Source organism: Suillus subaureus (assembly GCF_016647635.1).
Source record: "Suillus subaureus strain MN1 chromosome Unknown BJ212scaffold_6, whole genome shotgun sequence".
NCBI classification, from domain to species: Eukaryota; Fungi; Basidiomycota; class Agaricomycetes; order Boletales; family Suillaceae; genus Suillus; species Suillus subaureus.
The window spans coordinates 1,128,038-1,144,249 of NW_024538562.1; the positions used below are offsets into that span (position 1 = coordinate 1,128,038).

A 16,212-nucleotide genomic window follows, 5' to 3' on the forward strand; every position below is an offset into this window, starting at 1 on the left:
ACCTAGAAATTTGATGATGTCCTGCTCAGTGCTGTGAGTGAGCATCAAGGTTCAAGAGGGAGGTCAATGATGACACCAACTGTGACCAACATGCTCAGCATGAGACAAAAGTTTGGATTTTTCCAAAAATTCAAACTCCGAAAAAAAGTACATCACATATGCACAGAATGGATATGAATTTTGATCCCCCCAACTCCTGCCCCTACTGTTACCATGCCTTGTCAATCTGCATGTAAAGAACTCCTGAATATTATAGATCAGGCTGAACTTGCATTGGCCAAACTACAGTACCAGGATATCCTAGATGACTGGTCCAATTTTGACAGTGATGATACAATCAGTCTATCTTTTAGCTCTGCTTCCCCCCCTCCCCCCTCTCTCTATGACAGAGACTTCAGGTTCTTCTGGCAATAGCTCTATCGCTTCTGATGATGTCCCTTTGCCTTACCTTACAACCACCTTCTTCACACCATTAATACTCTTTGTGATGAGGTTAAGAGGGCTTGTGTATTGTACAAGCCTGATGAGCCTCCTTGTTAAGAACCATGTTGCTCAAAGGAGAGAGAGACTGACTCAGAGGGGCTTGGCCTCAGCTCATATGCTGTGTTCCTTACCTGAGTATGTGCCCTTCATTTCATATAAGGTCTGATGATGGTCCAATGAAGTCCAGAGGACTTCCAGAGGAGCACAGGAAATGTCCAGAGGAGTGTGAGAGAGTTCCAGAATGCAGGAAGTGCTCAGGAGAGTTCCCACTGCAAGGTAATACTTCTACAGGAAACAGGATGGAAGGATAGGAGGTCCAAGGGTCTGAAGGTCCAGAGGACAGGAGGACAGGAGGATGGAGGACAGGATGTCCAGAGGTACAAAGGACAGGAGGTCTGGAGGTACAAAGGACAGGAGGATAGGACGTCCAAGGGTTAGGAGGACAGGACATCCAAAGGTTTGGAGGGTGGGACATCTGAAGGTATGGAAGGAACAGGGGCTACATCAGACTTCGTCCAATGTAGAAACAAGCAGAGGTAGACTACTCTAAGGTAGAGTCAGAGGGACAGGGATTGGACCTAAGTCTGGAAAGAGGGTAAGTGCCAGAAAGGCAGAGCTCCGGCCTAGGGAATCAATCCCTAGGCCTGATGGATAGGACAGACTTAGCTGGACTGTTAAGGTTGCATGCTCAAGGGGGTCGGATCACAAGGGCTTGGCCTCAGCTTGTACGCTGTGTCCCTTTCCCAAGTATGTGCCCTTAATTTCCAGGGGCTAGAACAGTTGTCTGGAGTTTCCGGGATTTGACTAGGGCAGATAATGGATGTCCGGATATTACCTGGGCAAGTGGATAAGACTAATCTGGATGAAGTCCAGACTAGAAACTAACAGGGGATGGACTACCCTTAAGGTAGAGTTGGAAATGTAGTCTAGGATGCAATCCTAAGACTTGGAATATGACAAGAGACTTATCTCAAGTCCAGAGGACACAGGAATGAGCAGGAACTAAGATGATATTTGAACTGGAGTATTTCCAAGAGTTACAGGAGGTTTATATACTGTAGGTATCATATAGGAATCAGTCAGCAAACATAAAGGCTATGTACAAAGCATATGCAGAGTCTATTAGTAAGTAGGACAGATCACAAATAATGAACACCGGAAATGAAATGTATGTAACAGATCAATAATCAAAAGGAAAACATGGTTAACTGGAGTCCGGAGACAGGGGCAGTCTAAATGGGGTTGGGCGCTGATATAGGGTTTGGATTCCGGAAGGGAGATAAAGATAGATCAGATCATTTGAGATCCAGAGAAGCGGATTTAGAGTTGAGAGTCCGGAATGGCATATGACATGGACCAAAGTCTGAGAGAGGATTGGGCAGGTAGAGCAAAGTCCAAGATGATATTCAAACTGAGGAAACTACAGGAGTATCTACAGGGGTTATATACTGGAGACTATCTGAGGGGATCAGTAAGCAAAGGAGCAAGGCTATGTACAAGCATGTGGAAACACATTAGTAAGTACAGTGGCTCAAAAAACTGTCCACATGTTTTTGCATTTTTTACTATTTACAATATTGTGTGAGAATACATAAAGACCTCAGTGACATGCTGATACCATATTGTAGTGCTGCTTCAGGGCTTTGGATTGAGCACCACATTGTGAGAATCAGAGGAGATATGGTGGAGATACAAGGCTTACAAAATCATGACTCATGCGGACAGTTTTTTGAGCACATATTAAAACTATATAAATCATCATTTATGACACCATAACAATCATGCCACCATTAAATAAATTATAAAGTGGTGTCATTATGTCATTTTAAAACCATATCTAACTATACAAACCAAAAATTTCCATATGTCATGGTTATATTCACCATGAAAGCCACCCCCCCTGCTCAAAGGGATAATATCCTCTCTCTTTCCTATTCTGGCCTCCCTGCTTGTCAAATTTCCTCTAGAACTGGAGTATCCAAGTCCACTGTGGCCAAGTTCATCAAAGAAAGTCACACAGACAAGGAAAACTTCTGTGAAGGGCATCCATCCAAGCTCACCTCTACTGATAGGAGGGCTATTATTCAACATATCACTACAGGAAAGGCTGATAATGCTGTCCAGGTCACCTATTACATCAATTCCACCATCACATTCCCTGTCTCTTCACACACTGTGAGAAACATTCTCAAGACAGCTCATCTCAGGTCAGTAACAAGGAAGAAAAGGCTGTCCTCTCTATCACACATATGCAGAGAGGACTAACCTTTGCCTTAGCCCATCAGAATTGGATTACATGGACTGGAAGTATGTTATATGATCATATAAGACCACAATAAATAGTATTGGGTCAGATGGCAAGGTATATATGTGAAACAAGAAGGGTGCTAGTCCTCTCTGCATATGTATGATAGAGAGGACAGCCTTTTCTTCCTTGTTACTGACCTGAGATGAGCTGTCTTGAGAATGTTTCTCACAGTGTGTGAAGAGACAGGGAATGTGATGGTGGAATTGATGTAATAGGTGACCTGGACAGCATTATCAGCCTTTCCTGTAGTGATATGTTGAATAATAGCCCTCCTATCAGTAGAGGTGAGCTTGGATGGATGCCCTTCACAGAAGTTTTCCTTGTCTGTGTGACTTTCTTTGATGAACTTGGCCACAGTGGACTTGGATACTCCAGTTCTAGAGGAAATTTGACAAGCAGGGAGGCCAGAATAGGAAAGAGAGAGGATATTATCCCTTTGAGCAGGGGGGGTGGCTTTCATGGTGAATATAACCATGACATATGGAAATTTTTGGTTTGTATAGTTAGATATGGTTTTAAAATGACATAATGACACCACTTTATAATTTATTTAATGGTGGCATGATTGTTATGGTGTCATAAATGATGATTTATATAGTTTTAATATGTGCTCAAAAAACTGTCCGCATGAGTCATGATTTTGTAAGCCTTGTATCTCCACCATATCTCCTCTGATTCTCACAATGTGGTGCTCAATCCAAAGCCCTGAAGCAGCACTACAATATGGTAAATAGTAAAAAATGCAAAAACATGTGGACAGTTTTTTGAGCCACTGTATGTACAGTGGAGGGGTTGATAGGATGGATGGATCCATGTAATCTAAAGGATTGTAGTTGCTGAAATGTAGCTGTTGAGCCACTGCTCTGCACATGTGGTTGAGAAGTTGATGGCTGGAGAGGATGTCAGGCACTGGCTGTTATAGGCTGAACTGCATACAAAAATTATGCATATTGCTACACTTGTGTGATCCAAAGGATTGCCAAGCAGGAAAACAAAGAAAAAGGTGATGTGCTCTGTTGGAAGGCATCACAGATGAGGTGTGGCATTTGATGTAGGTTAGAAGGTCATGAGGTGGTGGTTGAAGTCCCAGTGATCAAGAGGACAATGGTACATACCATTGTTCTCAAAGAGGATCATGGTGATTGAGTATGATGAGCTCAACAGTGCATACTGTTGAGCTCAGAGAATGTATGGAACGATGAACTTGAAGTGAAGCTCAACTAGAGTCAATGTTCTCCTGGATGAAATTATTATATAAGTTATTTGTGACTATTATGCACTGTCATTGCCAAAGTCATTAAGTCTTATGTATCCTTATCCAGGTTATGGTTTCCTTACTCACATGGGCTTGACCATTTGTACCATTGAGCCCATAGTTCTTGTTCTCAATATACCATCTTCCACCTTCCTGACAGCATGACTGTATGTACGGTCGTGTCTGCCTTTCCCTCCCAATCTTTTCATCACTACACCCTGGCTCAACAACCCTAATGGCCTTCCACATCCTCCCCACAGCATGACCATATGTACCATCATGGTCTGTCCTTGCAACTTTTCTTCACCTTTGGAATGATCAAGGCCCTGGGTGGTTATTGATCATGGGTTTGACATCCTCTCCCTGAGGACTGCCCATAATCAGTGATCCATCTACCTGGTTGAGACAGCTGCCAGCTCTCCCACCACAATCCCAGCATGGATGGATATGACATTATCCTCAGCTGTAGTCAGCATCATTGCCACACCATTCAGCCATTGCAACTTTGGTTCAAGGTAAGTGTTACAGTAACATCCACTTGTTTGGCCCCTATTCATTTTCCTCACTCACACCCTTGCTGGACCCCCTTTCCTCTTCAGGTGATTGCCCCTTTTCTCTTTTCTCAATTGTTCTATCATTTTCTCTTGATCATTCCACTGACCACTCTGTTGGTTGTACCTTATCTTCAGTTCGTCCAATGACTCACCAACCCCATGCCCTTACTACCTAACCAGTACTTCTTACTATGGTATTCTGACTCATCATGACTCACCATGACTCATGTCCCCTTTACCCTTACCATTCAACCAGTACTTTCTACTTACTTTGGAATCCTGACTGGTTGTGACTCGTTCACCCTCTACCCTTACCACTAATACAGCAGACCTGCCCTTATCCCTTCCAATGGTATATATACCTTATGGGTAGCACTTGTATTCTCTAACTTGAATCTACTTGGTTCATACTGTCTACTCCTTGAGCCCTAAGCAAGCTCTCCTCTTTATCAAGTACCTTTGTTGGAGCTCATCACTGCTAATGTCCTTAGCTGTTAAGGTTGCATGCTCAAGGGGGTTGGATCACAAGGGCTTGGTCTCAGCTTGTATGCTGTGCCCCTTTCCTGAGTATGTGCCCTTAATTTCTGGGGGCTAGAACAGTTGTCTGGAGTTTCCAGGATTTGACTAACTGTCATATCCGCATATCTGGATCTCAGATCCAATCCACATCTTATCTCCAATCCTATCCACATCTTATCTCCCTCCAACATCTTGTCATCCATTCTGTCCACTTGTCCAGTCTGGTCCACAATTCATCCAAATCCACAACCAGCACTGATCTCTTTTCAGTAATCCCCTAACTCCAGTATTTTGGTTATCTGTATGTCCATCCTGCTCCCTGATCTGTTACCTATGCTTCATTTCTGTTTCATTATTTGTGATCCATTTCTACTTACTAATAGACCATCCATATGCTTTGTACATAGCCTCAGACTCTGCTGATTGATCATTCCGTCAGATACCTATAGTATATAACCTCCTGTAACTCTCTGTAGTACCTCAGTTCAAATATCATCTTAGTTCTACTCATTCCTGTCCTCCGGACTTGAGTATCTCTACTCTCATCACCCTCTGAGACTTAGGATTGATTCCTATAGTCTATCTGTATCTGCCTCTGTCTCCGACAGTCCATTACCATTAGTTTCTAGTCTGGACTCATCCAGATTAGCCCTACAATACTTATCCCTCATCCAGAAATCATCTGGATCCACTACGCTACTTGTCCGACCTTCTGGACGTGTTAGTCTTGCCTTCCTGAAATAAGGGGCAATACTTGGGTAAGGGGCACAGCGCACGAGCTGAGGCTGAAGCCCTTCAGATCCAGTTATCCCTTGAGTACAACCTTAACACTAGGGTGGACAATGGATGTCCAGATCTGAAATGTAAGATAAATCCAACAGATGTCCAGATGTTACTTGGACAAGTGGATAAGGCTAATCTGGATGAGAAACTAACAGAGGATAGACTACCCTAGGTAGAGCCAGAGATGTAGTCTAGGATACAATCCTAAGACTCGGAATATGACAAGAGACTTGGCTCATATCCAGAGGACACAGGAATGCATGATTTGGGAATCATGCATGGACATGACTACTAGGTAGCCCCCCCAAAAGACAAAGTCTGTTAGCTTAGGCATCAGGCTAGTCAACCCATACCTTGGTTTCAAACCTTGGTCATATAGTTCAGTTTCCCCTCTGTGATTCATGAATTTATTATATCTTGAAGAAAAGTCATTTGTGAGATGGGAATCACATAATGACCTAGTTGATATTGTGAAGCAAGAAGGTCAAGGTATTGCCTTGTCTTTGGCTTATTCACTTTGGCTAAAGAAAACCATAGAGAAAAGTTCAAAGCCTAACAAAAACCTATCCAAAAAGCCTGTGTTTTGTGTCTTGTTATTGTATTATTATTTCTGAGTTGTTTTCTCTAGTATTTCCTTGATTTATTTTTCTATTGGGATGCTCTGACCCATCAGATACTTCACAAAATTGTACCTACAGGGTATGATGTCATAATGATGTCATATGGCTCCACAGATACTCCTGCAAGTATTCTGTTGAAAGTTATGATGTCATGATGATGCCATTTGTTCTGGAATGTTCTGCTCCACAATGACTCACCTCTGATGTCATTACTCCACCTATGGAATATTCTGCTCCACTTCTGATGTCATTGCTCCGCTTTTTTACTTACATAATATTCCCACACAATATGTATATAAGGAGGGCCCATTCTCCCCCCCAAAAATAGGATGTCCCACTTGCAATCATTTGAATCTCAGTTTGAGCTACTCACTGTGAAGATTGTTGCTTACAGAGAAAGCCCCTTTGAAGTACCAAGTGCAGGGAAAAGACATTCCCTTGAGATTACATAAGTTTCTTATGATAGAAACTTAGTTTATGTGAGACCAGCTTCTCACCTAGTTTTCTGATATTGACCAACACAAGCTTTGGTCAATCTGATCATTTGTGAGACCAGTTTCTCACCACTTTGTGCTTATTTGACCAACCAGTCTTTGGTCAATGTATTCATATTTGAGACCGTAGTCTCTACAGAGGATTATCTTAACAAGGAACCTGTCATATCCCATATGCCAGACATAGATCCCATCATATTCCCACGCTTTCCAGACCTGTTTCCAGATCCCATAACCAACTCATTCCTGGATCCCCTATCCTGTCCACCCTACACACACTCCGTCCAGCAAGACATCTGGACTTTACCTCCTCTCAGATTCCAGACTACATCCACCACCTCACATATCTCAGTCCTGTTTCCACCCTGCCTTCCGGATATTAACTGTACTATCTCTGGACCTATTCCCACCCTCTGTCCAAGATCCTGTGCCTATCCCCATTTAGGCATCTCCCCCTTTCCGGTTCTCAGTTATCTCTGTTTCCGTCTTGCTGATTGATCCTTGTACTAGTTTCATCTCCGAGTTCATTTACTTATGTTCTGTCTTACTTACCAATATGTTTCCACATGCTGGTACATAGCCTTACTCTGTTGCTTACTGATCCTCTCAGATATCCTCTAGTATATAACCCCTGTACAATTCCTGTAGAGTCCTCAGTCTGAATATCACCTTAGACTTGCCCAATCTTCTTCTGGACTTCAGTCCATCTGAGTTTGTCCTTTTCCATAAGGCCTAGGGATGGACTCCCTAGGCCAGAATTCCGGACCTTCGGATTTGTCCCCTATGTCTCTGTCCCAAGTCTAGGGATTGTTTCCCTAGGCTAGAGTCTTGCCTTTCCGGCACTTACCCTCTTTCCAGACTTAGGTCCACTTCCTGTCCCTCTGACTCTACCTTAGGGTAGTCTACCTCTGTTTGCTTCTACATCAGACTTCATCTGATGTAGCCCCTATTCCTTCCAGACCTCCGGACCTCCTGTCTTCTGTACCTCCAGGTGTCCTGACCCTCATACCTCCAGGCATCCTGTCCTTTGGACATTCCACCCTCCATACCTTCAGATGTTCCGTCCTCCATACCTCCATGTCCTGTCCTCCAGACCTCCAGACCTCCTGTCCTCCATACTCCGGACATCCAGACATCCTGTCCTCCTGTCCTCTGGACCTCCTATCCTTCCATCCTGTTTTCCTGTAGAAGTATTACCTTGCAGTGGGAACTCTCCTGAGCATTTCCTGCATTCCTCCGGAACTCTCCTGTGCTCCTCTGGATGTTTCCTGCACTCTCCACCAGAGTAGCCAGCCTCCAGAAGTCCTCCAGACTTCATTGGACCATCATCAGACTTCCTCTGTAATGAAGAGCACATACTTGGGTAAGGGGCACAGCATACGAGCTAAGGCCAAGCCCCTCTGAGTCAGTCTCTCTCTCCTTTGAGCATGGTTCTTAACAGAACCACATTCCAGTGTCTAGACGGTTTATCCTAGACAAGTGTCATATCTGCATATCCAGATCTCAGATCCAATCCACATCTTATCTCCAATCCTATTCACATCTTATCCCCCTCCAACATCTCGTCATCCAATCTGTCCACTCATCCAGTCTGGCCCACAATTCATCCAAATCCACAACCAGTGCTCATCTCCTTTTGGTAATCCCCTAACTCCAGTATTTCAGTTATCTGTATATCTGTCCTGCTCCCTGATCCATTGCCTATACTTCATTTCTGTTTCATTATTTGTGATCTGTTTCTACTTACCAATAGACCATCCATATGCTTTGTACATAGCCTCAGACTCTGCTGATTGATCATTCCGTCAGATACCTATAGTATATAACCTCCTGTAACTTTCTGTAGTACCTCAGTTTGAATATCATCTTGGTTCTACTCATTCCTGTCCTCTGGACTTGAGTATCTCTACTCTTGTCACCCTCCAAGACTTAGGATTGATTCCTATAGTCTATCCATATCCGCCTCTGTCTCTGACAGTCTATTACCATTAGTTTCTAGTCTGGACTCATCCAGATTAGCCCTACAATACTTATCCCTCATCCGGAAATCATCTGGATCCACTACGCTACTTGTCTAACCCTCCGGACATGTTAGTCTTGCCCTTCTGAAATAAGGGGCAATACTCGGGTAAGGGGCACAGCACATGAGCTGAGGCTGAAGCCCTTGAGTATGACCTTAACAACAAGTTTATAAGTTGGGATATAACACAAAAGCTCCAGCTAAGTTAATCACATAGATTGGTTTAGCGAGCCTCCCAAGAACTCACACATTATCTACCACGAAAGAAGAAAAGTCATAGACCATGTTAATCAAGGACTGGCAAGAAGTCTTATCCTAGTGTAATTGTGATGTCATTACATTTTACACACATTTATATAAGACCCTCAGTTATTAAGACACCAGAAATGAGATGTATGTAATGGATCAATAATCAGAAGGGAAACATAGTTAACCGGAGTCTGGAGACAGGGGAAGTCTAAATGGGGTTGGGCACTGATATAGGGTTTGGATTCCAGAAGGAAGATAAAGATAGATCAGATCATTGGAGATCCAGATCTTGGATCTGGATATCCAGAGAAGCGGATTTAGAGTTGAGAGTCCGGAATGGCATATGACATTAGCCTTGAGAAGAGAACAATTGATGACTTCACCATCGTAATTGTCAATAATTGATCATAGCCCTCACAACTAGATTGATTGCTGTGAACTCATACCATCAAATGCTCACTGGTTGCAGCAGTGTCATATCTGCATATCTGGATCTCAGATCCGACCCTTATCTCATCTCAGATCCACATCTTATCTCCGATCCTATCCACATCTTATCCCCCTCCAACATCTTGTCATTCAATCTGTCCACTTGTCTGGTCCAGTCCACGACTCATCTGAATCCACAACCAGCACTCATCTCCTTTCAGTAACCCCCTAACTCCGGTATTTCAGTTATCTGTATATCTGTCCTGCTCCCTGATCTGCTACCTATGTTTCATTTCTGTTTCATGATTTGTGATCTGTTTCTACTTACCAATAGACTATCCATATGCTTCATACATAGCCTTGGACTCTGCTGATTGATCATTCTGTTAGATACCTATAGTATATAACCTCCTGTAACTCTCCGTAGCACCTCAGTTTGAATATCATCTTAGTTCTACTCATTCCTGTCCTCTGGACTTGAGTATCTCTACTCTTGTCACCCTCCAAGACTTAGGATTGATTCCTATAGTCTATCCATATCCGCCTCTGTCTCCGACAGTCCATTACCGTTAGTTTCTAGTCTGGACTTGTCTGGATTAGCCCTATGATACTTATCCCTCATCCGGAAGTTATCCGGATCTGTTATGCTACCCGTCCAACCTTCCGGATGCATTAGTCTTGCCTTCCTGAAATAAGGGGCAATACTCAGGTAAGGGGCACAGTGCACAAGCTGAGGCCAAAGCCCTTTGGATCCAGTTATCCTTTGAGTACAACCTTAACAAGCAGGCTTGGTGTGAGCCCCAATCCAAGTTCTATGTCACTCACTCACTCATTTGCTTGTCACAGACTTAGCTCGGTTGTAACAGTAAGTGTCCTTCATATCCTGCCTGGCATCTGCATCAAGGGCCATCCACCCCACCTTGTGGAGGACTTGTCTTGACTTTCATTTCTTATTCTCATTGGTCCCTTGAATCTTTCCACTCTTATACTCATACTTAAACAATTATTCCTCAGCCCTGGACAACATCTGGAACTACTGGTCCTCAGAAGTCCATTCTCCACTCCCCTTCTGCATCTTCAATCTCACATCAGCCATTGGAAGTGAAGTCCAGCATTTTAAAGACAATGGCATCTACATTTGTGCCCCATTTTGGCTCCCCTGTGTTCATTTCCTGATATGGTAGTTATTATTGAAGGTAGCATTGTCATACCAAACTCACTGTTGTTATTGATATTCTGCCATCTTCTAGCAACTGTTGTTATTATCATATTGTTTTGCCACTACTTGTTGTTTTTGCCTCCCTTGAAAGCCTGCCTCCCTGCACTCAGACCCTACCATTTCATCATCTCCCCAGAATCAAGTTCCATTGCTGACAAGAGGCTGTCTCATTGTGGCCGCCTCTGCCCTTCATGCCCACATCCTGTGTAGTTTATAAGCGGTGCACTTGCCAGAAGTGCATCAAAAATGGTGGTCGTACTGAGGATGGTTTACCTAAGGGGGTGCTCATTGCAGAGTGTCTCATGGCAGCTCATCTCCAGTGTACCCAACGTGCACAAGCCAAATGTGTTGCACTCACTCATATGGATGGCTCTACTCCTGTACATGGCCCTGAGCCAGAGCAACCCAATCCTACTTCACCATCTATTCCAACTCTAGCAGATGATCTTGAGCAACTCATGTTGTCAGATCCTTCTGTTGCACAACCCAGTGGCACATGTGCTCATGCACCTGAACATCCAGAATGCCCCAACACCACACCAGTATCTATCCCAGCTCTGGTAGATGGTCTTGAACAACTTACTTTGTCTGCCACTTTGTTGCACAAGACACCCAAAGGTGCAAAAATCACTGGACCAAGGGAAAATTGGCGGACCATGAAGGACTTGAAAGTTCTCAATAATATTGAGTTGCGCATTCAACAGTGCCTTCACTCATTACTTGCTGGTAATTCTGATGACATTCATTGTGAGTTACCTTTGCTTCACACAGCTGTGGAGCAAGTGAAATGAAAGGTGGACCTTGTGGTCACACAGAAGAAGGCAATCATGTTAGAGATAGACAACTTAGAAGCCTACTTCAACAGTTGCAAGCCGTCTGCAAGGGACTTATGCTCAGCAGTTGAGTTTGATACTGGTGAGTGTTGACCATTTTAATCATGGCACTGTACTCATCAATCAATAGATATTCACTATGAATCCCCTGTGAATCACTACAATGAAATTGCACAAGTTGCATTATTCATCGGTGTGATGTGTAAAATCATCATGGGGGTCAGTAGATGAGGCTGTGACTTCATTATGGGACTCATTTCAGTCTTGCTATTCCTCATATTCCAGAGATTGGATGGTAGCCTTAGCTCTTCTCATGAAAATGTGCTGAGGCAAATTCCAATGACTTCTGAAACCATGCTCACAAAATTCCATCTCATTGGGAAAACTGTTGTACATGTGGTCTGCCCCAGCTGCCATTGTACTTATGGTCCTCATTATGCAGAAGGCTCAACTATTCCTACATATCCTGAGTGTTGCACGCATTGACCCACACCAGAGACTGAATGTGGTCACCCAGTACTTGAGCATGGGTGTGATGGAGTACTCTGACCAAAGAAGACATTTGTGTACCACAATTTCAAAGACTATCTTGCTGGTCTCCTTTCCCATGCAGATATCAAAGCTGCAATGGATCAAGCTTGCAATGATTTGCAGGACTCAATCAACTCTCCATATCCACCCTTGATAAAAAATGCATTTTAAGCTCAATTTCTTCATCAGTTTCATGGCCCAGAGCCAGGTTTGCTTTTTATTGATAGAGGAGAGGAGAGATGTTATGCCTTTGCCCTACATGTTGATTTCTTTCATCCAGAGGGTATGAACTTGTGTAGTGCCAGCACCTCCTCATGAATCATTTCTATGGCATGCTTGAATCTGCCATCAGATATCAGGTACAAGCCTGAAAACATGTATCTTGCAGGCATCATCCCAGGTCCAAAACAGCCAGCTCAAGGGGGAGAGAGACTGACTCAGAGGGGCTTGGCCTCAGCTCGTATGCTGTGCCCCTTACCTGAGTATATGCCCTTCATTTCAGAGGAAGTCCGATGATGGTCCAACAAAGTCTGGAGGACTTCTGGAGGCTGGCTACTCTGGTGGAGTGCTAGAGGACTTCCGGAGGAGCACAGGAGAGCTCTGGAGGAATGCAGGAAGTGCTTAGGAGAGTTTCCACTGCAAGGTAATACTTCTACAGGAAACAGGATGGAAGGGTAGGAGGTCCAGAGGACGGGAGGACAGGATGTCTGGATGTCCAGAGGTCTGGAAGTATGGAGGACAGGAGGACTGAGGGTCCAGAGGTCCAGAGGACAAGATGTCTGGAAGTACTCAGGATAGGACATGGAGGTATGGAGGACAGGATGTCTGAGGGTTAGGAGGATGGAACATCAAAAGGTACAGAGGGCGGAACATCTGAAGGACAGGACATCTGGAGGTCCAGAAGGAATAGGGGCTACATTGGACAAAGTCTGATGTACAATCACCCTCTGAGACTTAGGATTGATTCCTATAGTCTATCCATATCCGCCTCTGTCTCCGACAGTCCATTACCATTAGTTTCTAGTCTGGACTCATCCAGATTAGCCCTATGATACTTATCCCTCATCTGGAAGTCATCTGGATCTGTTACGCTACTCGTCCAACCTTCCGGACACATTAGTCTTGCCTTCCTGAAATAAGGGGCAATACTCGGGTTACTAGCCACAGACCTTGGAAATGCATCAGACCTAGTTTCAGTATTTCACTCTTCATACCCAGACAAACCCAGTCCAATTGTGTTACAATGAGTACAAAATCAGATACAAGTACATTAGGGGCAGAAGCAGAAATCTGGAGCTCCTCATTCATCAGTCTCCATGTCCCCTCTGGATCCTCCAGCCTCCTCAACATCCTTGTCAGCATCATCTGGAGTAGAGACATCCGGAATCCAGAATCCATTCTGGATCCCCTCCAGGAGGATGGACTGGAAGTCCCTCTGCTGCTGGATGAAGTCCTCCATGTTAGTATTCATCTGCTCCATCACCAACCTACTCCCTTCCACAGCTCCAATACTCTCCTGGAGAAGTCCATTGGTCTGGGCCAGTTCTGCTACTATGCTGTTGGCAGCAGCAACCCAGGCCTGGTGATCATACTCCACACTCCCCTCATCTGTCTCTATTCCAGTCTGCAGATTGGAGGCATCCTCCACTTCCAGTTCCTCAGGGGTAAGTTCCGGATCTGATAGAGGTAGCATCACTCACCCTCCTGGCCACCTCAGTCCTCTGCCTCTTCTCTTCCTGTGCTACCCAGAGCTCGGACTGCTCTATCTGTTTCCTCTCCTCCTCACATTTCCATTCTGCTTCCTGATGTTTCTGCTCCTCTTCCTCTTCCTCTCTTTGAGCTGCAGCCTCCATGAGAGCCATCTGGTGCTGAAGTTCCACAAGAGTCTCCCTAGTGGATTTCTGACCACTGGATTTTTTGCCAGACATGATATTCAAAAGCTAGTATAAGTGGGTGGAGTGAGGAAAGGAAGGAAGACCTAGGACACTTTGGCATCCATATATCTGTGGAAACCCAAACTCACAAACTCCATCCATCAGCTTCTCCATCAATTCTCGCCCTCATATCATCAGATCTTGTGCCTCTAGGGATCAGCCCTAAAGGGGGGATACTGTCATATCCACATATCTGGATCTCGGATCCAATCCACATCTTATCTCTGATCCTATCCACATCTTATCTCCCTCCAACATCTCATCATCCAATCAATCCACTCATCCAGGTCTGGTCCACAATTCATCTGAATCCACAACCAGCACTCATCTCCTTTCAGTAATCCCCTAACTTCAGTATTTCAGTTATCTGTATATCTGTCCTGCTCCCTGATCCATTACCTATGCTTCATTTCTGTTTCATTATTTGTGATCTGCTTCTACTTACCAATAGACTATCCATATGCTTTGTACATAGCCTTGGACTCTGCTGATTGATCATTCTGTTAGATACCTATAGTATATAACCTCCTGTAACTCTCTGTAGCACCTCAGTTTGAATATCATCTTAGTTCTACTCATTCCTGTCCTCTGGACTTGAGTATCTCTACTCTCGTCACTGTTAAGAACCATGCTCAAAGGAGAGAGAGACTGACTCAGAGGGGCTTGGCCTCAGCTCGTACGCTGTGCCCCTTACCCAAGTATGTGCCCTTCATTTCAGAGGAAGTCCAATGATGGTCCAACAAGTTCAGAGGACTTCCAGAGGCTGGCTACTCTGGTGGAGAGTGTGGGAGGACTTCCGGAGGAGCGCGGGAAACGTCTGGAAGAGCGCAGGAGAGTTCCGGAGGAATGCAGGAAATGCTCAGGAGAGTTCCTGCTGCAAGGTAATACTTCTACAGGAAAACAGGATGGAAGGATAGGAGGTCCAGAGGACAGGATGTCTGGAGGTCCAGAGTATGGAGGACAGGAGGTCTGGAGGTATGGAGGACGGAATGTCCAAAGGTATGGAGGGCAGAATGTCCAAAGGTATGGAGGGCAGAATGTCCGAAGGACAGGATACCTGGAGGTATGAGGGACAGGATGTCTGGAGGTACAGAGGATAGGAGGTCCGGAGGTCCGGAAGGAATAGGGGCTACATCGGATGAAGTCTGATGCAGAAGCAAACAGAGGTAGACTACCCTAAGGTAGAGTTGGAGGGACAGGAAGTGGACCTAAGTCTGGAAAGAGGGTAAGTGCCGGAAAGGTAAGACTCCAGCCTAGGGAAGCAATCCCTAGACTTGGGACAGAGACATAGGGGACAAATCCAAAGGTCCAGAATTCCAGCCTAGGGAATCCTTCCCTAGGCCTTATGGAAAAGGACAAGACTCAGACGGACTGAAGTCCAGAAGATGATTGGCAAGTAGAACAGGATCTAAGATGATATTCAGACTGAGGACTCTACTGTAGTTGTACAGGGGTTATATACTAGAGGCTATCTGAGAGGATCAGTAAGCAAAGGAGTAAGGCTATGTACGAGCATGCGGAAACACATTGGTAAGTAAGACAGAACATAAGTAAATGAACTCGGAGATGAAACTAGTGCAAGGATCAATCAGCAAGATGGAAACAGAGATAACTGAGAACTGGAAAGGCAGAGATGCCTAAATGGGGATAGGCACAGGATCTTGGACAGAGGGTGGGAATAGGTCCGGAGATCTGGGGATCCAGAAGGCAGGGCAGAAACAGGACTGAGATATGTGAGGTGGTGGATGTAGTCCGGAATCCGAGAGGAGGTAAAGTCCAGATGTCTTGCTGGACGGAATGTGTGTAGGGTGGACAGGATAGGGGATCCAGGAATGAGTTGGATATGGGGTCCGGAAATAGGTCCGGAAAGCGTGGGAATATGATGGGATCTATGTCTGGCATACAGGATATGACAGTCACCCTCTGAGACTTAGGATTGATTCCTATAGTCTATCCATATCTGCCTCTGTCTCCAACAGTC

At 44.7% G+C, this 16,212-nt stretch overlaps 1 protein-coding gene across 1 annotated transcript; it reads left to right on the forward strand.

Annotated features, from left to right (window-relative positions):
- Positions 1-11,124: 11,124 nt before the first annotated feature.
- On the forward strand, positions 11,125-11,724 carry BJ212DRAFT_1477752 (uncharacterized protein; the record flags this gene model as incomplete). The annotated part of the gene is made up of 1 exon (XM_041339599.1): positions 11,125-11,724. One exon carries the CDS (start codon positions 11,125-11,127, stop codon positions 11,722-11,724), a length of 600 nt encoding a protein of 199 aa, XP_041196660.1.
- Between the last annotated feature and the right edge of the window lie 4,488 nt (positions 11,725-16,212).